General features: G+C 45.8%; 1 protein-coding gene across 2 annotated transcripts in view; it reads left to right on the forward strand.

Annotated features, from left to right (window-relative positions):
- Positions 1-16861: 16861 nt before the first annotated feature.
- The window catches only part of sned1 (sushi, nidogen and EGF-like domains 1), a 195460-nt gene continuing 186538 nt past the window's right edge, over positions 16862-25783 (forward strand). Inside the window, exon 1 of one of the 2 annotated variants that reach the window (XM_078563454.1) lies at positions 16862-17357. In XM_078563454.1, coding sequence (XP_078419580.1) covers positions 17148-17357 — 210 coding nt within the window. In that variant the 5' untranslated portion in view covers positions 16862-17147. The remainder of the gene's footprint in view (positions 17358-25783) is intronic. The other variant, XM_078563453.1, reaches the window with a different exon arrangement.

Genomic DNA, 25783 nt, shown 5'->3' on the forward strand with positions numbered 1-25783 from the left:
GAAGTCACGCTTGGTCAGAGATAGAGCAGCAGCATCCCAAGCTTCTTTGATCCACTGGGCAATCAGCAAAAAAGCCTCTTCCCTTCTAGTTTGCCCGTTGGCGTAAACGCATGTGCTGCAGAGTTGAGTGACACGTTCCACTTTTAGTGCATCTACTGTTTAAATGGTGAGTTGCAGCTGGTGTTCATCATTTGCAATGGGCCTGTCATGCCCCCGGGAGTAATGACAAGATCTGTGTATTATCATCCAGGGTAGCCTCGATGCATGACATTCAGTGACACGAAAAAGCATCAACGACCAGCATATGATGTTCCTGAGAGACTCTAATTCTGTGCACCAGGGGTATTCATATTTCACTTTAGCAGGATTTAATATTGCTGTATTTTGATTGCAGGGCGAGGGAAAAAGAAAACTTTCATGCATTTCTTTGTGGTATAGGCACTGTCAAACCAGCAGCATCAACCGGAGAAAGAAAATAAATCAAATAAGAGAAGGGAAAAGACAAGGAGGGAAGGACAATTTTGACTAAAAATGTACAAAAAGCAACCTGCAGTGTTTTACATTTTATATTTCTCTATATATAGGTGCAAAAGCATTCTATGCTCATTTGGGATCAAACCCTTTAGTCGGCTTTACTCACCAGTTTTGTCAATAAAGGGTCCTTTTTAACCACAGCAATGCAGAAGCCTATGCTCATTTTATACAGGGTGATGAGGCAATTTTGACTTTTTGTATGGAAGTCTAGTTGCGTATTTTATTTGGGGGCATATATTTTGAAAATTACCGTATGCTAGGATTTAAATACCATTTTAAAGAACTGAAGAACAATTCAAGAGTACAATGATAATTGGAGTTCTGAGCAACACCACTTTCAGTGCTGCTGCTGAAATACTCCTCACCTGAATCCCTGTGATTAACACAAACTTCAACAGTTAAGTAAATTACATGATTCAAAATGAAAATGCTGCAAACACAATTAATGTAGCCTTTGATGCATTTTACCCACAACCTATGAACACACACTGTGGAATAATGCCTTGGAATTATCAATATACAAGGAACACTGGGATGTGAAATCTGTGTTACTGGCCTTAATTCATTTGGTGCAGGTCTTATTGGCTGAAATTGATAGGTTAAGTGAATTAAGGAATGGATGACTGACGTTACTAACATAGTGTATAATAATTTAATCACTTCTTTGAGGCAGAAAACTATTTATAAAATTAGATCGGCTTCATGTGGGCTAAATGATTAGCTGCAGAATACCATTTTTCCCTGTTAATAAGACTGTATAAAACATACATGGCTCGTGGATTCACAAATGACCGTCCCTCCATCATAAGGTCAGAAGTGGGGATGATCGTTGATGATTGGACAATGTTCAGTACTATTCATGAATCCTCACATAATGAAGCAGTCCATGCCCAAATGCAGCTACACCTGGAGAGTATCCAGCCTTGGGCTGACAAGTCACAAGTAACATTCGCTCCACACAAGTGCCAGGCAATGACCATCCCCAACGAGAGAATCCAACCATCACCCCTAGATATTCAATGGCATCACTATCGCTGAATCCCCCACTATCAACATCCTGAGGGTTACCATTGTCCAGAAACTGAACTGGACTAACCATATAAATACTGTGGCTACAAGAGCATGTCAAAGGCCAGGAATCCTGTGGCGAGTAACTCACCTCCTGACTCCCCAAAGCCTGTTCACCATCTACAAGGCACTAGTCAGGAGTGTGATGGAATAATCCCCACTTGCCTGGACGAATGCAGCTCCTACAACACTCAAGAAACTTGACACTGTCCAGGACAGAGCAGCCAGCTTGATTGGCACCCCATCCGCAAACATTCACTCTCTCCACCACGAATGCACAGTAGCAGCAATGTGTACCATCTACAAGATGCACTTCAAAAACTCACCAAGGCTCCTAAAACAGCACCTTCCAAACCCATGACCAACACCATCTAGAAGAACAAGGGCAGCAGACACATGGGAACACCACCACCTGGAAGGTACCCTCTAAGTCGCTCACCATCCTGACCTGGAAATGTAGCGCCATTTCTTCGCTGTCGCTGAGTCAAAATCCTGGAACTCCCTTTCTAACAGTACTGTGGGCGTACCTACATCACCAGGACTGCAGCGGTTCAAGAAGGCGATTCACCACCACCTTCTCAAGGGCAATTAGGGATGGGCAATAAATGCTGGCCTAACCAGCAAAGCCCATATCCCTTGAATGAATAAAAAAAATGTAAAAATCTTTCTCAGGAGTTTAATTCCATAGTTATTGACAGGATATTTATACCATAAGCCTCAAAATAAAAAAATAGAAGCATTGTGAGCTTCATTTCTCTGAGCAGTGGCCAAGGGTTATGTCACCACTAGCACAATATTTATTTTATGCTTATGCAGTTGTAATAAATCTGTGTTGTTGGTCGGGTGAGATTTACCTCTATCATAGACTCCTAGTAAAAAAGAGCTAGTTGAATCATGTTGAAATGGCTCTGGATATAGTACGAAAGAGATTGAGCAAAGTTTGTAGACTCAATGCTCAGTATGTTCAACTACTGCAGAGCAAAAATCAAGAAAGCCAAAAGAATCCTGAAATACACATTCATTCAAATGTATTTAAAGGCTTCCAACTATTTCACAAGGGAGCGCTAGCCATTTAAATTGAGGCTGCCTTGAAAATCACATTGGATGAGCCTTGGGGGACAAATCAGTGGTGATTTTGTAAAAAAAAAATTGTCTTGCTCTGTTCACACTAAGGTACTAAGATTAAAATAGCCCTATAAATCTTGAAAGGTGTGTTCTTGAAGAAACAAAAATAGAATTACCTGGAAAAACTCAGCAGGTCGGGCAGCATCGGCGGAGAACAAAAGAGTCGACATTTCGAGTCCTCATGACCCTTCAGCGGAACTGAGTAAAGTTAGGAGAGGGGTGAAATATAAGCTGGTTTAAGGTGGTGGTGGGGGGTCGTGGGTGGGGGGGGGGGGGAGGGGTGGAGAGAAGTTGGGGGAGGTGGTGGTTGTAGGGACAAGCAAGCAGTGATAGGAGCAGATAATCAAAAGATGTCACAGACAAAGGAACAAAGACGTGTAAAAGGTGATGACATTATCTAAGAGAATTTGCTAATTAAGAATGGATGGCAGGACACTCAAGGTACAGCTCTAGTGGGGGTGGGGTGGAAAGACTGACAGGGCATTACAGTTATAGATTTAAAAATAATGGAAATAGGTGGGAAAAGAAAAATCTATATAAATTATTGGAAAAAACAAAAGGGAGGGGGAAGAAACGGAAAGGGGGTGGGGATGGGGGAGGGAGTTCAAGATCTAAAGTTGTTGAATTCAATATTCAGTCCGGAAGGCTGTAAAGTGCCTAGTCGGAAGATGAGGTGCTGTTCCTCCAGTTTGTGTTGGGCTTCACTGGAACAATGCAGCAAGCCAAGGACAGATATATGGGCAAGAGAGCAGGGTGGAGTGTTAAAATGGCAAGCGACAGGGAGGTTTGGGTCTTTCTTGCGGACAGACCGCAGGTGTTCTGCAAAGCCGTTGCCCAGTTTACGTTTGGTCTCTCTAATGTAGAGGAGACCGCATTGGGAGCAACGAATGCAGTAGACTAATTTAGGGGAAATGCAAGTGAAATGCTGCTTCACTTGAAAGGAGTGTTTGGGCTCTTGGACGGTGAGGAGAGAGGAAGTGAAGGGGCAGGTGTTGCATCTTCTGCGTGGGCATGGGGAGGTGCTATAGGTGAGGGTTGAGGAGTAGGGGGTGATGGAGGAGTGGACCAGGATGTCCCGGAGGGGACGATCCCTACTGAATACCGCCACGGGGGATGAAGGGAAGATGTGTTTGGTGGTGGCATCATGCTGGAGTTGGCGGAAATGCCGGAGGATGATCCTTTGAATGCGGAGGCTGGTGGGGTGATAAGTGAGGACAAGGGGGACCCTATCATGTTTCTGGGAGGGAGGAGAAGGCATGAGAGCGGATGCACGGGCGATGGGCCAGACACGGTTGAGGGCCCTGTCAACGATCCACCCCCACTAGAGCTGTACCTTGAGTGTCCTGCCATCCATTCTTAATTAGCACATTCTCTTAGATAATATCACCACCTTTTACATGTCTTTGTTCCTTTGTCTGTGATATCTTTTGATTATCTGCTCCTATCACTGTTTGCTTGTCCCTACAACCACACCCCCCCAACCCCACCTTAAACCAGCTTATATTTCACCCCTCTCCTAACTTTACTCAGTTCTGCTGAAGGGTCATGAGGACTCGAAACGTCAACTTTTTTCTTCTCCGCCGATGCTGCCAGACCTGCTGAGTTTTTCCAGGTAATTCTGTGTTTGTTTTGGATTTCCAGCATCCGCAGTAGTTTTTGTTTTTATCTCTGTGCTCTTGAAGAACACTGCCAACAGAAACTATATGAATACAAGATCATAATGCATTGATTGGCCACAAGGGTACATGTATTGGAATTCTCTCTATTTATAACATTTGGATGTCCTGCATTGGTTTTCTGGAGAAGATCATTCATAATCATTGGATGTGTGGTTACATTGCAAGTGGATTTATGAACATCAAAAAGCTGTCATACTTCAAATACCTTGGGGCAAGGAGTTGTAGAGGAGGGACAGTTTGGAGGCATGGTGTCACTGCAGTTATTATCTTCCGTGTATTCAAATCATTATTATTGAGTAATGTAGAGGCATAAATTGCAGCATGTTAGACAACATATCACTGTCTTCTAATGAAAGTTCATTGACCTGAATCATTAACTCTGTTTCTCTCCATCGATGCTGCCTGACCTGCTGAGTATTTCCAGCTTTTTCTGTTTTTATTTCAGATTTCCAGCTACTGCAGTCTGTTAGAAGACATCCCATCCGGAAAATCTTGCAACATGTCTTCCTTTACTCTTTTTGAACTTCCCTAAGATAAATACCTAGGACATGTAGATTATGACTGGTCACTTCATTGTATATCACGTCATGCACTCCACCTGATGTAGGCAATCTCAGATTCAAAAATACTGTTTTGCATTCACCAGTTTGCTATATATCTTAGATACCTAGTTTATCTCAGAACAATGCAGAGATGACCCTAGTTCTGAATCAACAATGGTTTATTTACTGAACTTTAAAACATCTCAAAACTTACAGGAGGTTTGTACAAACATGCCTCTGCAGGGAACTGCAGTCTTTTCTGGAACATTCTCTGATTTCTTCACTCTCAAGCTCCACCTACAGTTTTAACCAATGAAGTACAGTTACAAGATCAGAGAACTGGTTAATATAATCAAACACAGATCAATCAAACGATTAAACATGACATATACCAGTGTAAATTGAATACTCTATAAATAGTAATTGATTTTCACTCTTGTATCTATCAATTGGTCTGAATTAGTGTCTCTTAATGAGGTTCAGAAAACCATATGATCCTGCCTCCAGTAGAGGGCAGTTAGTTGAACCCAGATAAAGTTTGATGCAATCTGTTTCAGCAGCGATTCACTTTTTGAGAGGTAGATTTATTCTTGTATTTTATGACCAGAGCCTTGGCGGTCATTGTTCTGCTTTTTTAATCCATTTCTTGTTTCTTCACTCTCTTTCTGTCCCTCTTCAATTCCATTCACACTCACTCTTATCTCCAGTTCCGCTTGCCTCTCTCTCTCTCTTTCTCTCTGTCTCTGTCTCTCTCTCTCTCCAGTTCCATTCCCCTCTCGATCATTATCAGTACCATTTCCTTCTCCCCTTTTTCCATTCCAACTCAAACACCACTCCCTCCTCTCCATCCAGCTCCACTCTCCCTTTCACTTTCCAGTTGCATTCACCTATCTCTCCAACTCCTTTCACTTTATTCCTTCTTTGCTCTTTCTCCTCTCCTCCCTCTCTTCTTCCTTCTCCAGTTCCTTTTCTCCATCTCTTCAAGTTCTCCATTCCTGTCCAGGGTTCCTGCTCCTACTCACTATCCACAGTTCCTGCTCATAGCCTGTAGCCAGTGTTTCTCCTCCCAGTCACTGTTCATATTACCTGCTCCAAATCTCTAACAATGGTTTCTGCCCCTGAATTCTATGCATAGTTCCTGGTCCTTGTTACTATCCACAGTTCCTGCTTCCGTTCACTATCTAGGGTTCTTGCTCCTGACTATTATCCGGGGTTTTATGTTCCCAGTCATCATCTAGTGAATTTTGCTGGGTATGTGAGCTGTGGGTCAGAAATAATTCAGAGTCAGCTGCAATGCCACCTGTGGTTGAATAGCCTGCTAATTCTTATCAATCCAACTTTAGATTTGCAAGGTCCCAACTGCAGAGCATAGATAACAAAAACCTGTTTCAAACATTAGATATAACAATATTCACAATGAGAATATGGGGATGGGAACATAAGATACATGATGAGATGGGTGTGTGCAGAATTAACTGTACTTAATAAACAGTAATTCTTCTTCTTAGGCAGATCCTTGGGATCGAGGATGACTCGCTTCCACTCCAGTTAAATGGGTCCTGAGATGGCTGATAAGTCCAATGTGTGATCAACAGACTCTGCCACATGTGGGACATGTAATAAGGGGCATTGCAGCACACCTTAGCTCCCCTGAGCTGGAAAAAGGAAGCATTGGCTTAGGTTCTTGTTGGTGATCACAATTCAATAGCTCTTGGTGGAATGAGCATGCACGTTGGGACTAGGGCAGGAAGTGGTTGGGCTTTGCTGCAATAAACTCCGTGATCAAACAACCTACCAACCAGCCAGGGAATAGCCAGAGCTTGTGGGCTGAAAGGAGAGAGGAAAGGAGTGGGAAAGAGTGAAAAACATGGTTCAGCAGTCACAGGGTTAACAGTGGTTGATTTATAAAGACAATACAGTGGTAGGAACTCCTGGAAACTGGCTGCTTATCTGAGTCACTGGTGCTGGCTCTAGAGTTTGTGAAACTCTTGATCCCAGCAAATCGCCCATGTGCTCAAGGGATCCCTGAGTAAGACTGTGGTTGGTAATTGTCTTGAACCCCGGCCTTCATCCTCACCTTGTTCTGGCCACTCACACCAGCACTGGTTAAAAATTATCAGAGCACAAAAGACCCAAAGCAGCCACATCTCACTGTTGGCATGCAGGCGGGGTAAGTGATAAACTGAGCAAGGTTCAAAGTGCAGATCTATCACTTCACACACAGTCACCAGGAGAAACCCGAGATGGTGGAGAAAGTCCCCTAACAAATCACTTGGTAATTCTTGTATTCAGAAACAAATTCCAACAGGGTCTGCATCAAATTAGTTAGCCTGAGGGACTTGTCACTTCCAGCTCAGCTTCAGCCAAATTACTGGGAATCCACTCAATGCGTGATATCTGTGTAAACCCACTGAGGCATTCAAAAGCAAATCCGCAACTACAATTGGCAGCAGAAAGCTTTTCTTTAATCCTCTTTTGAAAGCACCGACCGAGGTTGGAGGATAGGAGGCAATTCGACCTTGTGGAAGGGGCAGACTCAGAGAATCATGACCAAATCTGACCTTGGTTGGGGCAACCTTCATAACAATCAGGAGCAGGAACCACTGGTTGGTTTATCCCATTCCTAGCCTAGGGCTGCTGAAGTGAACTGGAGTGATCCAGCCAAGAGCAGCTAACACAAAAACAGGCTGCTGATCAAAGTTGGCACCTTCTTGGCTGTTAGACTCGATGTCACACCAGAGCTGTACCTACAGACACGGAAAGCTTTTTAAATAGTCGTTAATGTTGGATCTCTTTCTCATTCTGTGTGTACGAGGTATATATCAGAAACAACATTGTTTATGGCAAAACGTAACATCATTCTATTCATAACAAAAACAGAATAACCTGGAAAAACTCAGCAGGTCTGGCAGCATCGGTGGAGAAGAAAAAATTCTTCTATTCATCGCTGTCAGATGACACATTAAAATCATGGAAGTTAAACCCTGTGCTCCAGCCAGAAGTGGCACTCCAAGCTGTCATAGGAACAAGAATAGGCCATTCAGGCACTTGAGCCTCTTCCACCATTCAATTGGATCATGGCTGATCTGAACCTCCACTCAATCAACAGCCTTGGTTTCATAATCCTTAATACCATTACCCAATGAGAATATATCAATCAAGGTTAGAAATAACAGCTTTGTGGGGGAAATAGTTCCAGATTTCATCCCCAATCTCACCTAAGAAGGCTAGTTTGAGCGCCAAAGGCCCTGAACTGTGCAGGCAAGGGTGACTGGCTACAGATCAATGTAGTGGGTGTTAACCACAGGACCAAGGATTCTACCACCAAGAACACCTGCATTCCCTGATTCAGCGATGTTCTGTTGTGGCTGGTTTGAAGCTGACAGCTCAGCATAGCTGATGCATTCCATGCCTAGTGAGGTTGAGCACTTCAGCTCTTGTCTCCTGCTGTCTCCAGATAGGGGGAAGGGGTGGGTTGGGGGTGGTTGCTGGGAGGTTGTGTGGTGAACTCCTGAACACCAGTTAGAATGGAATTTGTTGGAAATGCTTCTGCAGTGATCCAGGCCTCCCTTGGTGCCTCTTCTGCTGTTTGTCCCTAAAACCCCATGCTGTTTCTGAAACATGGTTCTCCCTAGCTATCTGTCACCACAATGAAACTTTTAAGAATAAGACTTTCATTTCTTTAAACCTGCAATAATGAATACAGATTTGGATGAGTGGCCGAAAAATTCATCTTTAGTTACCATTTCCACCAACAGTGGGATTGTAACCTCTGTTCACAATAGATTCTTGATACAATGGGCGCTGCCAGAGCACGTGTGGCTCAGTAAGATGTTTCACTGCATTAAACATGCTATATAAATGCAATCTGATGCCGCTGTTGTCACAATTGCCACTGTACCTCCACTGTTGTTCATCCAGCTCCCTCATACTGTCACTCAGTGTGACCCCTCCCCACCACCCCAGTCAGCACTGTGAGACTCAGTGGCCGGGATTTTCACGATGACGTGAAACCAGTTCACAATCGTCCGCTCAGCCCACCGATGGCGGCCTGCGTTCTCTGCCATTGGACGTCAGAAATCTCACTGTAATACATCATATCATTATTAGGCCTGCCCACCGGAATCGTCCCCCTGCTCGCTGGACCATCCGCCCTCCCCACCCACATGTTTCACAACACCACAGAAGTGACGGGCACCTGGTGGGCTGTACTCGGGACTTCAATATTTGTTTTCCTACCTTCGAGCAGATGACTCGCAGTCATCAGCACCAGGCCTCACAGACAGCACCACATCACTTTTAGGGGGGTTCACATGCAGGTCTCTAACTACCAGAACAGCCATATGTGGGTGGCTTCTCAATGGCTGCAGGGCTAGGGCTTCCTTGGCGAAGGGGGAGGAGTGGCCTCAGGCAAGGGGAGAGGCTGCAGGACGAGAGCTGTACTGGGGAAGAGGGGTATCCCAGGGTGTGTGTGGGGGCACATGTTGGTCTGTGCTTGGCCTCAAGGTGTTGAGGGCTGAGGAGGCTGCCTCCAGAGGAGATGAGGCCAGATGGCGATGTGAGGGTGTGTGTGAGAGAGTGAGTGGTGATGTACCTTGATCTGGCAGTGAGTGAGATGCCAGTGAATATGTGATGGGTTTGAGTGTGTTAGTTTAGAGTGATGAGATGGTTGCCAGACCCTGTCTGCACGGATAAGATCATTCACCCTCTATCTGCATTGGATGGCCAACCTCTTCTGTGCAGCATTGGCACTGATCACCACTGCCACCGCCTCCTAAGTCTAGTTGGTCACACCGCTGACCATCGTGCGGCCAGAGCAGGGTAGAGGACATCAGGGTGGGCCTCCACGGCATCCAAAAGGCGTTCCAGTGATGCGTCACTAAACCTGGGGCTGCAGTCGTTTTGCCTTCATGGACATCTTCCCTGCAGAAGCCATGGGCTGGAAGCACTGAGATTTGTGCGCACAGCTGCACTTTAAATATGGCGCCTGGCGTGATGAAGCGGCGGGTTGATGGCGTGGCGGATGAATGAGAGCTCGCCCGCCATGGAAACGGCGTGTTTGCCAAGAATGCATAACTATGCGGTGAGTTTGGGATGATACGGCGTGAAAACCTACCAATGCAGCCGGCAGGTAAAATGGCATTTTACCTGCCCGCTACCGCACTTAGTGCCAATCTGAGACGATTCTGCCCAGTATCCCCTTTGAGGCAGTACTAATTCTGGGAATTGACAAGTCACCAGCTAGTAATTTTGCAGCCTGCTCACAATTCAAAGTATCTGAGCCATCTCAGCTGTTGCGATGCTTTTATTTACATTATGGGATGTCAGTTCAGGGTCATGCTTAACACACATTATTTAAAAAAGGCCCTATTTCTTTCAATCTTGTTTGAAGGCAAGATAACCTAGCATTGGCTTAATAGAAAGCCAGGGTTAACAGATAAAGTAATAAATGAAGCAGCAGTGATAGTGTTAAACCCATTAGGGATATGGCTGCAGACAGGATAGTTGGACTGAAGGGCTTACATGAGAGGCTTCTGATGTCTGAGATCTTTGCAATCAATGCTCATCCTTTCATTCCACTATTTTTTGTATCTAGTTGAAGCATGTTATTTGTTTTTTTTTTGGCAGGGAATGTAAACTCGTATTAAAATACAGATCACTGGTGCCCCGAAGGCTCAGTAGTGCCTCCAATTCTGGCCTCTTGCACATCCCAGATTTTAATCACCCCATCTTTGGCGGCCATACCCTCAACTCCCAAGAATCTAGGCTCTGAAATCCTCCCCCCTATACTTCGCCGCATTTTTACTTATTGTTCCACCTTCAAGATGCCCCTTAAAAGCTTCCTCCTTGTCCAAGTTTTTGGGAGCCTTTCCTAATACCTCCTCACATGGCTTGGTGTCAAATTTTATTTGATAATAGTTTCTGTGAGATACCTTGAGACATTTTATTGTGTTAAAGGAACTCCATAAATGCATATTGTTGTTGCTGTACATAAATGTATTGCTTGGTGTGACTCTGAGAGATGCAGATCAGCAGGTCCATAACATGGGCTCACAGCTGTGCTGAATTAGACTGTCTCAACCATGGCACGAGCTGGGATGCTAAAACTGGCCTTATTGTACCTTGGCTGAGAAAGGGAGAGATGTGCAGCCAAGGTTTCTGCTTCTGATCACTTTCCACTAACCAGTGTTGGAGTTATTGAGAGTGTCAGGTGATGGTAGGGTGGAGCTGACTATGACACTCCAGTGTTGAATAACTTACTGTCACTGCCCTGGCTGCTTGATTGAAGTTGTGAGGGCATGTTGGTAAAGGGAGAATCTGCATTTGTATAGTGCCTTGAATATACTCTGGATGTTCCAAAGCATTTCACAACCAATTAAGTAATTTTGAAGTGTACTCAGTGATTTAACACTGGGAAACACAGCAGCCAATTTCCATATAGCATGTCCCACAAACAGAACTGAGATAAATGGCTGGATCTTCTGTTTTACTAGTGTTGATTGTTGGATAAATATTGACTGGCATTCAAGGAAAACGCCCTGCTCTTTTTGGAACACTACCATGGGATCTTTTGCATCCATTGCAAGGATAGATGGGACTTTGGCTTAATATCTCATTTAAAAGACAGCACCTCCGGCAGTGCACAGTGCACACTCCAACCCTCAGCACTGTACTGGGAGTGCCAGCCTAGATTGTGTGCTTAAGTCTCTGGAGAGGGTTTTGAACCCACGGCATTCTAGCTCAGAGGCAAGAGTACTGCCATAGAGACAAATTTGGAACTGTACCATAGCAGGAGTCAGCACCTACATAAAAAGCTCGGCGAAAACAAGAGAAAAGATGGAGGATTGTAAAGTGCTTTGCATATAATACAGACTAAAAAATCACTTGCAGTGCTGCCATTGTCAGAAAGTGCATTATTTTATAAGACCAGGAATATTACATCATGTGTTTAACATAATTGACAAAAGAATCTAAGGGGAGGTAAGGAGAAATATTTTTATGCAGAGTTGCTATGACCTGGAGTGCACTGCCTGAAAGGGTGAAGAAAATAGATTTAATTATTATTTTAGAAAGAGAATTTAATAAACTTCAAATGGAAACGTTTGCAGGGCCAGTCGGAAAAGAGTGGGGGAGTGGGACTGATTTGCTAACTCAAAGAACTAAAGCAGGCACGACAGACAAAAGGTCTGCCCCCATTTTGTATCATTCTATGAAATGCAGTAGTCTCAATACTCTTAATATCCCCCTATTACTCGGTGCTGAGATGAAAAAAATAGATGCAGGCCAATAGGCCCACTTTGCCTTGGTTTAGCACTGCCTCACTGTTTCCCCTGGCTTTAAATCTGCGCTGTACCTGAACTTGACATCCTTATGCAATTAAGATTAAAGTTGCCCACTGAATAAACTGGAAGCCCCATACCTACTAGACATTTGAGGAATCCCCAATGTAAGCCTTGGAGCTGGCAGAGTTTGAGTCCATTCCCGTAGTCTCCTAGTGGACTTATGGTGAGAGCTGCTGGAAACGTTCATTCTTTCAAAGCCAGAATGTCTACCTGCTGTTAAATAAACATGGCTGAGTTGACTCAAAGGTGAATTACTAATCATACGGAAGACAGAACCCTTCTTTTGTTTGTGGGAAGGTGGATTCCGAAGGTGCAGCCATTACAGCTGTGGATGCCCTTCTGTTCTTGAGGAGTTTCCCTATAGGTTTCCAATGGCTTCATTTGTTCCTTCGTCATTCTTTTCAAGTGTGACTCAGGAGTTTGCATTAGACCGTGAATGATGCCTCGAGTGTGAAGGTGAATACATGCTTAGATTTTGCATAATAGTTATTTTATCAGGAATAAAATAACTCACCTTTTAACATAACACTGAAGCATACAGATTGCAGCTGCAGAAACTAATAACAAAGCTGATGGCTCTGGAATGGCTGCTGCCCTTTCTAATTCACTGTTATGTGTTGAGCAGCCTGGATGAGGGCCGAAGCCAACAGTGAAGGACACCTTCAATCACATGCACAATGGGCCAAATGGCCTGCTCTGTGCTGTAAGAATCTATGAAAAGAGCAATGGTGGGTAGGTGGGAGGAAAGATAAATCAAAAAGCATTGATTAAATAATAGTGTGTTAAGAGTGTTGTAGGGAGAAACAAGTCAACACAGTGAGGCTGCAGAGATGAGGAAGAATATGTCACTTGTAAACTTGAACTTAGGAGGAATGGTAAGAGAAGTTCAGAGGGGCCCAGATCATGGTGGTGTCAATAAAATGACGAGAGAAAGAAAGGCTGGAATACAGCAAAACCAAGAGAACTTGATGGCAAGAGGTGAAAGAAAGACTGCCCACAAAGTGATGTACTTTATCTTGATCCTTTCCAGAATTCCAGGAGGGCTTAGAGGACATGGGATTCAATTTTTAGTTGGGATTTAGAAGGATGCAAATGATTGTGACAAATGATACTATATGAACAGTTGACAAATTTAAAAATGAATAGGCTAACAGCATTCATACCGTAACAGCATTCCCAGTAATGTCAAGGGATAGACAAAGTAGCAGTAATGGCCAGGATACATACATGGCAAATGGGTTCACAGTAATGTGTAAGTTTTAGAGAAAATTAAGTGTAATATCTAGGATGTATTGAGAGTTAGGAGTTCATTGTAACATCCAGGCTATATGGAGAATTAATAGTAATGGTCAGGACATGGAGAGATCTAAAACCTTGCAGTAATGTTCATGATATATTGAGTTAGTTCACAGTGATATCTCAAATGTCAGTGTTGACCTTGCTGGCCTCCACCCTCCAGAAGCTCCAACTTGTCCATAACACAGCTGCCCATATCTTATCCTGCTGTAAATTCCATTCATCAATCACTCCATCTTCATGAACAAATATTGGATTCTCGCTCCCAATGCCTTACATTTTAAATCTTTATTCTTACTTCAAATCTCTCTGCAGTCTTACTTTGCCCTGCATCGATGATCTCCAGCTGTACACACAGGTGATCTGTTTCTGACTTATTGTACCTTCACTCCTTGAATTTCCTTGCCATTGGTGGTAAAGCTTTCAACTACCTCAGCTCTATTCTCTGGTGCTTCATCATTAATTCCCTCACCTCTCCACTTTCAAAAACCTTTTCCAAAGCTGTAATACCCACCAAGCTCTTCTGCCACCTTTCCTCATCCCCCCTTGGTTCAATGTTCATTCCCCTATTTACCTCTATTGTTATGCGCCTTGGGACATCTTTCTTTCAATACATTAAAGCTGCAAAATCCACACAAGTAGCTGTTGTTATTCAGATTTCCCACTCATATCTAGCCAATAGCCAATCTAGGAAAAATAATGTGACTGGCATAAATGAGGATGTCGAACTTCAAGGAGACTTCACCAATGGAGTCGTAAGCAATTTATCTAAGGCCAGAGGAAATCATGAAGCCAAGAATACCAATAGATGATGGAACCAGGATTGGTGCTATCTGTAGATGAAAGCTGAGAAGGTGTGAGAACAAAACTCCTTACATAACAGCTTCACACACAGACTGCAGTAGTTCAAGCAGATAGCTTGTTGCCAGCTTCTCAAGAGCAACTAGGTATGGACAATAAATGCTGGCCTTGCCAATAATGCCCACATCTCGAAAATAATTTTTTAAAGTTAAAAAAGCTCTTTGAAGGCATGACACATGGTTTTCTTCAAAGGACACGGATCAAGATGCTTTGATTCAGAACTTTGCTCTGTGAGAATTGGAGAGAATGAATGCTGAGTGTGTGTTCTGAAGCAATCTCAGATCTTAGAAAGGAACTTTTCCTAATTGACGCATTTGCTTTCTCTTCCTGGGCCTCATAGCCTTATGGATAAGGTTGCCCAAATCATGAGAAGCCTTTGTAACTTTGGAACTCTCTGCCTCAGAAGGCAGTGGAGACAGGGTCACTGAATATTTTTAAGGCGGAGGTGGATACATTCTTGTTAGGCAAGGGAATCAAAGGTTATCAGGGCTAGATGGGAATGTAGAACTCGAAACACAAAAAGATCAGCCATGATCTTATTGAATGGTGGAGCAGGTTCAAGAGGCCAAATGGCTACTTCTGCTCCTATTTTGTATGTTTGTATCTAAGCCCAAGGAAGGCAGCTATCTTGTGTCTAGATTTCTTGCTGACTGCCCTGAATCTGTTTGAATTTTGAGGTTTAAAAAAGCTATTTACAGTACAAATGAATGTATTTGTTTGTATCAGAACACCAACATCCACTCAGATTAGCAGGTTAAGATATATATAAATCAATCTGAATAGGGTTCAATATTACCTGTGTCTAGTGGATGTACTTCTGTGGCTTACAAAGATAAATAGCTTGGACGTACTTCTGCTGTAGGAGGTTTAGAACAGATCAGGCTGCAAACTTTTTTTGCAATTTATTCATTCATAGGATTCAGGCATCGCTGGATAGCCCAGCATTTATTGCCTCAAATTGCTCTCAAGAAGGGGGTGGTGAGCTGCCTTCTTGAACTGCCGCAGTCCATGTGGTGTAGGTACACCCACAGTGCTGTTAGGAAGGGAGTTCCAGGGTTTTGACCCAGCAACAGTAAAGCAACAGCGATATATTTCCAGGAACAATTATATCGTTCCAATCTCCTGACTAGTCTGCGGTGAGATATTTTCTGGCTTCACTGAGATGGAAACCATCCCACCAGCACCAATGGATTTATCTCTCTTTATCTCAAAATTGCAGTGTGTAACACTGTTCTTCCCCATTCCTTCAGTATGTCTATCCCCCCCCCACCCCCAATTCAATCCTTCAAATAGTCTATACTTCCCAATCTAATTCTTCAATATTTCTTTGCCTCCCAATTTGATCCTTCACTGTGTCAGTCCCTCCCAATACATTCCTTTAGTGTATCTATCTCTCCAAGTTCAATATTGCCATGTGTTTGTTCCCCTCGATTCAATCTTTCATTGTGCCTATCCTTCCATCTACTGCCCTTGAGTCATCTATTTCAGGTATTGGGGAAGAATATGTCACACTGGAACAGTAATGGATGTTCTAATGCAGCTTTATGAAAATGTCTGGGATATTTACTCTGTATCTAACCAGTGCTGACACCTGACCTGGGTGTACATCTCAGGACAGTGGAGAGGGAGCTTTGGTTTGCAACCCATGCAGTACCTGATCTGTTAGTACTTGACGGGGCAGATTTTTAAAATTCATTCATGTGGTGTGGGTGTTGCTGGCTAGGCCAGCATTTATTGCCTATCCCTAATTGCCCTTGAGAAGGCGGAGGTGGGCTGCCTTCTTGAGCCGCTGCAGTCCATGTGATGTAGGTACACCCACAGTGCTGTTAGGGAGAGAGTTCCAGGATTTTGACCCAATGACAATGAAGGAACGGCGACATGTTCCCAAGTCAGAATGGTGAGTGGAGGGGACCTGCCAGGTGGTGGTGTTCCCATGTGTCTGCTGCCCTTGTCCTTCCAGATGGTAGCAGTCATGGGTTTGGAAGGTGCTGCCTAAGGAACTTGGTGAGTTCCTGCTGTGCATCTCGCAGATGGTACACACTGCTGCCACTGTGCGTTGTGGTGGAGAGAGTGAATGTTTGTGGATGGGGTGCCAATCAAGCAGGCAAGTTATAGTGGGAGGTTTACTCTAAATGTAACCTGTGCTGTACCTGACCTGGGACCTATTGATCAAACAATATAAAAGGAAGCTTTATTATTGAGTAATCTTATTGAAATGTGTAAACTGTTAACTTTCCATTGTGCTGAATGTTGACCTTTGATGTATATTTTCTCTCTCGGAAATTATTTTTAATGAGGAAAGTGTTGGTTTGAAGTGTAACACTGCTGAGTGAACAGGGACTGCAACAATGACCAGTTACAGACTCGCCAGCTTGCAAAGTTCAGCTTTAAGAAGGAAAAGTTTTTCTCTCTCTTGTGGGGACAGAGTTGCTGAAGTTCAGGCTCGTTTCGCGGTGATTGGACAGCTGAGTGCCAGCCCCTCAGTTTTGATTGGGCGCCGGCTTGCCAGTCAGGCTGGGTGTCAGTTTCAGGAGGTGTCATTGGATGAAATCGTTCCGGGGGGATGGGGGGGGGGGGGCTCTCCCCCGCCCCCTCCTCCCCGGCCGCATTGTGGATGCCGGGACCCCCCGGTGCAACACACAAACTCTCCAGGTGACTCAGGCTGCCGGAGGTCTCTGGGACCGGGTGACTGCGGCAGGATGGAGCGGCGGCTCGGGGCACTGCTGGCGGCCGGGGTTGTGCTGGGGCTGCTGAAGGAGATCGCTGGCTTGGTCCCGCTGAGCGACTTTTACCCCTTCGGGCTGGAACACGGGGACACGGTCAATGCCAAAGTGGATGATGGAGGATCGGGGCTGGTGGAGATCTCGCTCAGATTTCCATTCTTCGGGGAGAGGCACTCCGGGCTTTACGTGAGTCTCACATGTTTCACTGCCAGCTTCTTAAGCCGCTCATTTCTCCACCTCTCTCCTTCAGTTATAACCCATGGCTGGCATACGATGCCAGTCCCTGCACCCCCTGGCACAATCCCTTCCCCGCAGGCAGCCAGCTGAGCTGTCAACCCAACCCTACCATCTATAGGCAAGTGTCCATCAACCCCCACAGCCCCTCTCCAAAGGACCCCATCAGTGTTCAGAATCTGCACCTCCCTGCCCTACTCTCCACACTCGATCATCCCTGGAGCCTGGGCACACTGCCTGCCCCTTTGCACACCAGTCCACTGTGCACATCGTTTGTCTTTCATTGCAGCACTCCTGTCTCTAGCTGTCCACTGGGCAGTCACCTGCCCTTTGCTGTGTGTGAAGCAATGCATAGACTCCAGCATAAACGAGGTGCTCCATCCACCAGTATTATGCACCAAACCATCTACCTGCCAGTTATTAGAGACTGGGCATCCTGTCTGCTCATTATTATGCACTGGATGCTCTATCTTTTACCCTAGTTACTCTTCCTACCCCTTACTATATTCTGGGCTTTTTGCCTTTTCACATTATTATACACTGGACATGCTACTTGCCCAATATTGTACACCAAGCACTCTGCAAAGTATTATACACTGTGTGCTCGACTTACCCATTCTTATATACTGAGCGTTCCACCAGCTCAACATACACTAGGCAATCTGCCTGTCCATTATTGTCTCCCGGGTACTCTAAATGATCATTATTATACATTGGGCATTTGGCCAATTATTATCAATTTGGTACTCTGCCTATTTGTTATTAAATACTAGATTCTCAGCTGTTCATCAGGTCTGCCTATTTGTATATATATCCTGGGGCACTTTACTTTCCCTGTATCATACACTGGACACACTGCCTGCTCATAATTACGCTCTGCCCTCCACTTGCCAATTATTTTATGCTGGGTTCTCTGCTGTTCATTATTATACCCTAAAAACCTCTTTCTCTCCTTTCCATCCTTTCCCTCAGTGCTTCACTAGCTACTGGTCAGTGTTATACTGTTAGGATTAGAATATGCTAAACTCTACGCTTGTATTGTAAGAACTCAATTCACAGGCCACTCAGGCTGTTTCTGTATATGCCAGAGTTAACCCATGGGTTGGGAATGTTCCTTCGAGGAACAGATAAGCGAATTAATGGACCACATGGATTTACAGACTGGAGGCGAGTGTATAACCATCCAGCCCAAAGCAAATGGTAGTAGAATGGTAATGTATTGCTAGCTTCAACAACAACTTGCATTTATATAGCACCATTAACATAGCAAAATATCCCAAGGTACTTAACAAGAACATTGTCAGTAATGTTTTATTTTTATCATCTGAGCCACACAAGGAGATAACCAAAATGGTCAAAAGAGGTAGATTTTACAGAACACCTTAAAGGAGAAGAGAGAGGTAGAGACAGAGAGGTTGAGGGAGGAAATTCCAGAGCATTTAAAAGCACAGCCACCAACGGTAAGTGAAAAAAATCCAGGATCCTCAAGATGCCCAAATTGGAGGAGCACAGGGATTTGAAAGCTTGCAGGGCTGGGAGATGTTGGAGATAGGGAGGGGGCAAGGTCATGTGTTGATCTGAAAACAAGGGACAAGGACTTTAAAATCGAGTGTTGTCAGACGGGAAGCCATTGTAAGTCAGCAAGCACAGGAGTGATGAGGGAGTAAGAATTGGTGCGAGTTAGGATACAGGCAGCAGAGTTTTGGATGAACACCAGTTTATTTCGGCTGGAAAATGGGAGGCTGGCCAGAGAGAATTGGAAGCATCAGTCTAGAGATAACAAAGACACAGCTGAGGTGTTCCAGCAACAGATGAGCTGAGTAGGGTCGGAGTGGGACAATGCTGTGGAGGTGAAGCAGGTGAGTGGTGATGAGACAAATATGTGATTTCAAGCTCTTCTTTGGAGTCATACACCAAAACCAAGGTTTCAAACAGTCTGGCTCAGTTTCAGACAGTTGCCAAAGAAAGGAATGGGGACAATGGTTCGGAATGGAGACAATGGCTCCAGCCTTTCCAATATTTAGTTGGAAAAAATTCCTGTTTATCCGACATTGGATGTTGGACAAATGGGGTGACCGATCAGAGTCAGTGGACAGATCCGGGAGCTGATGGTGAGGTAGAGCTGGGTGTCATCAGCACATGTGTGTAATCTAATGTGTTTTTGGATGATGCCACTGAGGGGCAGCGTGTGGATATGAAATAGAAGGGGTCATTGCAACATGCGTGTTTTTCAACTGTGTCCCATGACAGCACACGAGCTAGTAAATTAGTGGTTGCTCTGTTTCAGTGACTTGAGAATATATTTGATGTATTATGAATGTTTGCAATGGCAGAGAAATGCCTTTCACTTTTGTATGTATACTGGTTCCTGACTATTACTGGGAAATGGTTTTCCATATTGTGGGTGTTGCTGAGGCACAATGGTGACTAGAGAACATATTCCCTACCACGTGCACCCATTGTGTGATATCACAACTGGAGCTGGTGCTACGGAAGCTGGAGACGCTCTGAATGGGGCACGCGGTGCTACCAGGCACTACTGACATGGCAACCCTCACCGCGACAGGCATTCAGGCTGCCCTTCGGAGCGTGCAACAAAAGCATCCCAACTCGCCAGATTGTGATGTCAACAGCTGTTCTGGCTGATTTTATGCACATTTTCCAAACCTGGACCATGTAGGTCCACTGAATGCATTTGCATGTCACACAAAGCTGAACTTGCAGGACCGACGCCCCTCACGGGTGCCATTTATGCCCAACTTCCAGGTGAGGTGATATTGTAAGTTCTGCTTTTGGAAATCGAGTGGAGTGTTTTTGGAAGTGTTGGGATGAACATCTGGATTGGGCAGGAAATGTCGCTGCATCCTCTCAGGGAGGATAGAGGACTTGGCGAACTGTCCACACAAAGGCTGTAACAGGTATGAGAGCTGTCACTGCAGTGCATCTGGGTCTACAGCATGACAGGGAGATGGGTCAGAGACTGAGGAGAGGGGAAGCTCTGTATGGCAGGAGGAGGAAGAGGTGGAGGAGGAGCAGCATACAGGGCACCTCTGCTTCAGACGGGTTGTCTGTGAATGCTTACTGATACCTTAGTTCCCTTAGGGCAGCACCTATTTAACACCATTGCTCCACTATAGCCTACCTTTTCATTCATCTGCAATAGCAACACAGTGCCCTCTTCACCAGAATCATGCAATAAATGCCACCAATAGCCCCTTTTCCATAGCATCTTTATCAAACACACCGAATAATCCAGCAAAACATTTACTAATCATCCTTGTGCATTCCCTTAGCGCCTGTCTTGTAGGTGTCCTTGCCTGTCCTAGTGCTCCAGCACCCGTGACTGCAATATGGCTGGTGGGGAGACTGCTGACATTCATGAGGTGAGAAGGCAGATGGCCTTCATCTGTGGTCCTGGCTTAGAACTACGCCACCCCAGCAGGGGTGGCAGCACTCTGGGATGGCTGGCAGGCAACAGGTAGGGCACTGGCAGAGCAGCTGTGGTGGGAGCATGAATGCTGTTATCCTGGGAAAGGACTGCAGGTTCCTGTTCCACAAGTCACTGCCAATCCTCAGGGCTGACACCTCAACAATCCCTGGTAATCTGCTGAAAGACAGATTGTTGGATTGTTGCCTGCACACTCGTTTGAGCACTGACATCACAGCCATGATGACAGAAGGCTGAGCCTCCATGGCAACAAGCACGGATCTCATGACGTCAGCCTGAGCTTCCACTGCATCGACCACCAGAAGCTGCATCACAACTGGGTCCACAAGTTCGGTCAAGGAGTTGGCTACGCTGGAATGGATAGGCTTCAAGCTCTGCATCATGCCCTGTGCCATGTTGGAGCCAGACTCCTCCATGCTCTCACACAGTGACAGGGCACAGGCTGACCAATGCACCCAGCATCTTGGTGTGCATGTTCATCAGCGTTCTTCAATATACCGCTCCATCAAAGCCCTCAGCTGAGTGCCCTTCAGCAGAACTCATCTGTGACCTCTCCCTCTGGTGAGCTACCACTCAAATTAACCTACCTCCCACCACCCCCCCCCCCCCCCACCCCCCCGCGCAACCAAGTCTGGTTGCAGCCCACTCATTCAGATCCCAATTCTCCGCTGTCCTCTAAAGATTACAGGCTGCCAGCATCTGAGCTAGTGTCAGACCAAGTGACAGTGCTTCTTCATCAGTACTGCGGTGTTGCTCTCACTCTTCTCCCTGAGGCTGCTGGGGCTGGATAGATGGCAGCTCTTGGGTGTCTAAGAGCAGAAAATCAGAAGCGGAAGGTTTGAGTGAGGGAAGCGGAGTGGATTGGAAAGCAAGAGGTCCATTGTCATACTATCACCAGCTTGCATACGACATGCCATATAGCAGGGTGAGGCTAAGGTGGGAGCTGTGAAGAGGCATAATGTTCTCAGCAATGCCAGATGCTGCAGGCTCCGTCACAGCTTGCTCCGTGAAGTGGAGAACAGTCTTCCCTGTAGGAGATACAGGCATCCTTGTCCCAACCAGTTCTGCTCTGCTTCCATCTACTGTGTGCCACCTTGTTCTGTAATTGTTACACTGTGTTTGGATGATACACCTAAAGAGCTGAATGGCTGGAGGCTTGTGGAAGCAGTGGGAGGTGGGTGTGAGACTGGCATCATTAGAATGTGTGTGGATGTACATAGGTATGTAGATGGAGTTTTTGATGATTGCTTGGCCTGAGTCCTGTGTGCTAGGGGTTGCTAATGCTTGAGAGATGGGGGTGTGCTGAATTGAGGAGTGTGAGAGGTTGGGATTGCGGTGGATGGGTGATGTCATGTAAAGATACATTCACTGACCCTGACTAACTGTTTGAGGTCATTGAACTTCTTTCAGCACTGATCACAGATTCTTGGGATCAAACTCCAGACATTCACATCCGTAGCCACCTGATCCCTTTCCCTTGGGCGGGTGTTCCTTGAGGACCTTCTGCCCCCCACCACCCCCACCCCTCACTCCCCATCCCTGGCGGAAATACAACCTCTCTCCTCCTGCTGAACTCCACCACCAAGGCCTCCAAAGGCTCATCTGTGAACTTAGGAGTTCTCTCTCTTCCCTGGTGCTCTGTTTTGTACAGCACTTACTTGCATTCAGTGTCAATACAGCCAGCTGCAGCTCCCTTGCAATGAGGCATCTCCCCTTTAAGAAGGGACAGACTGCCTTTAACAGGAGTCGGCTGGCTGCCCCATGTGATTTCGGCTCTCTGCTGAGTGCACTGGTAACCAACTTTGTGGAGGCAGCTTGAGGCCACACTTCTATCATTTAAATGTGGAGGCTGTTCCAAGTTTGGGTGCTGCCTGTCTTAATGGGACCAGGTGTGGGCAGATTACAATTCGTAAGTCCTGCAACTGAACTTGGGCCTTAACCAGTTCTTATCCTAGGGTGTTTGCAGAGCCCAGCCAGTCTGCTTGTAGGGGAAGCCTGAAGTCACAAAATCAAAATAACACTCCATCAGCAGTCTGGATCCTTATTCCTTTAGGGAAGGAAATCTGCCATCCTTACCTGGTCTGGCCTACATATGACTCGAAATCCACAGCAACATGTTTGACTCTTAAATGCCCTCTGAAATGGCCTAGCAAGCCACTCAGTTCTCAAGGGCAATTAAGGATGGACAATAAATGCTGGCCTAGCCAGAGATGCCCATCTTTGAATAAAAAAATGTTGAAATTCATTTGCCAGTTATGTTCAAGTTTATTAATGTCTTCTTGTAATTTGTTGCAGCCCTCCTCAATGTTAACTGTCCCTCTGAATTTGGTGTCAGCCAGTAATTTAGAATTTGTGTTTTTGATTCCAAAGTCTAAATCTTTGATACAAATTGTGAACAGCAGGGGTCCCAGCAGTGATCCTTGTGGAAACCCACTTCCCGCCTTCCACAATTCTAAATACCCACTCTTTACCCCGACCAGGAATTTTTCACTCAGCGTACAGGAGCGTGAAATAGTGCACGATGGCGTCGGGTGAGTATCCCAACGTCATAGCGCACTCACACGATATTTCGGTCGGCGGGCACACACAAAAGTAGACAGTGCGCCCACTGACAATTTAGAGGGCTATTAAGGCCATTAATGGCGTAATTAGCTGGGATTTCTCACTGCCCGTTCAACTTTACGGTTGGTAGGTGGGCAAATCGGCCAGGCGACCTTTGCATTTTTCAGGAAACCTCATCCAAGGGCGGGATAAGGTTTCCGAGATTAATTTAAAAAAGATAAAAATGTTTGCACACAAATTTCAGCATCCATATGTTTAGGTGACTCGATCTGATGCATGGGCATTTTTTCCGGATTTTAAAATCTGTTTTTATTGCGTTTAAATTCTTCGTCTTCCTGAGGCAGCTCTCTGCCTTCAGGGAGCTTTCCTTCCGCGCTCCCCTGCGCCTGCCCTGACTTCAGCACTCGCCCACATCCCACCCCCACCCTGGCAGCGCTGAGCCTTTCAGCGCACCTTTCACGCTGGCCGGCAGTTAATTGGCCAGCCAGCGCCAAATCACGGTCGGGGGCCGATCGTGGGCGGCAGTCCTTTCCTCAGCCGCTCCCTCCAATCGTAGCTGCCCGCTGACCCGAAAATTCTGCCCCCAATTATCTTTCCATGTTGCAGCCAGCTAATTATCCAACCATTCTGCTAATTGTTTCCTCCTTCCATATGTTCTGAACTTATTCATTACACTAAAATACGTCACATTATCAAAGGCATTTTTGGAAATGTTTGGATTACATCTACTGAACTACAGTTGTCTACTCTCTCTGTTAGCTCTTCAAGGGATTCAATACAATTGGTCAAGCAAAACTTTCCCTTTGGAAATCCATGTTGACGAGGCATTATCATAATTTTGTTTTATACATGTTTTTCTATTTTCTTCTTTATTTTTTTTTTATTCGTTCATGGGATGTGGGCGTCACCGGCTAGGCCAGTGTTTATTGCCCATCCCGAATTGCCCTTCAGAAGGTGGTGGTGAGCTGCCTTCTTGAACCGCTGCTGTCCATGTGGTGTAGGTGCACCCAGAGTGCTGTTAGGGAGGGAGTTCCAGGATTTTGACCCAGCGACAGTGAAGGAACGGCGATATATTTCCAAGTCAGGATAGAGTGTGACTTGGAGGGAAACTTGCTGCCCTGTTCCTTCTAGGTGGTAGAGGTCACGCGTTTGGAAGGTGCTGTCGAAGGAGCCTTTGTGATTTGCTACAGCTCATCTTGTAGATGGTACACACTGCTGCCACTGCGCGTCGGTGGTGGAGGGAGTAAAAATTTGTGGATGAGGTGTCAATCAAGTGGGCTGCTTTTTCCTGGATCAAACTTCTTGAGCGGCACTCATCCAAGCAAGGGGGGAGTTTTCCATCATGCTCCTGACTTGAGCCTTGTAGATGGCTTTGGGGAGTCAGGAGGTGAGTTAGTAGGGACTGTATTATTTTTCCGATCACCGATGTTATACTGACTGGTCTACAGTTCCTTAGATATGCTCTTTCAAACTTCTCAAATATAGATATAGGGCAGAATCACCCGTGCCCTCTGGTGTCGGGTATGTTCGGCTGTGTGAGTGGGCAATATGGCGGAAAGGCTAAAAATCAATTTCACAGCATTCGTCCGCTCAGCTGGTCGATGGTGGGCCACATTCCCCCCATCGGGCATCGGGAGCCTCATTGTAATATATCAGCATATCATTATAAGGCCAACCTGCTGGAATCATCGACCCCCTGCTGGATCGTCCGCCCACGTTGGCGGGAAAACATGCCGGCGCAGAACACGTCTTGACAAATGTGGCGTGCAGAAGTCGGGACTTAGCGCCAGGGCCTTGCTCACATCGCGAATATCCGAGGAGCAGAAGATGCTGGAGCCCGACAGCAACTGGATAGTAGAGAAATGTTCATGCCATGTTGGGTGGATTCTCATGGTCGTGGCTCTGCTGTGAAGCAGCTCATGGAAGTTGGAAAGTCACCGTTGATGCTCACAACGGATGGTGGTCGAGGTGGTGGGAGAGGAAGGGCAAGGATTGGCTGGGAGAGAAAGGTGTTGGGGGGTGGTTGAAGTTGGGATGGGGGGAATGAAGGTGTTGGGCGGATGAGCTTGGAAGGGGGGGATTGAAGGTGTTGGAGAGAATTTGCGAGTGGGGGAAGGGAGTACAGGGGAGGAGAGGGTAATGGGGGAGAAGATGGCAACTGGGCAGGTAGGTGCAAGGTGGGGTGGAAGGTGTAAGGGAAGGAGTGAGGAGAGGGGATGGAGTCCAGAGGGAGGCAGGAGTGAGGAGAGGGGAGGGAATCTGGGGGGTGGAAGGAGAGCAGATAGGGGAGGGATTAAGGATGGAAAAAGAAGTAAGAGTGGAGGAAGGAGTCGGGAAGGGGAAAGGAGTAAAGCTGGAGGAAGAAGTG

The sequence above is a fragment of the Cetorhinus maximus genome, chromosome 19 (assembly GCF_964194155.1).
Source record: "Cetorhinus maximus chromosome 19, sCetMax3.hap1.1, whole genome shotgun sequence".
Lineage (NCBI taxonomy): Eukaryota > Metazoa > Chordata > Chondrichthyes > Lamniformes > Cetorhinidae > Cetorhinus > Cetorhinus maximus.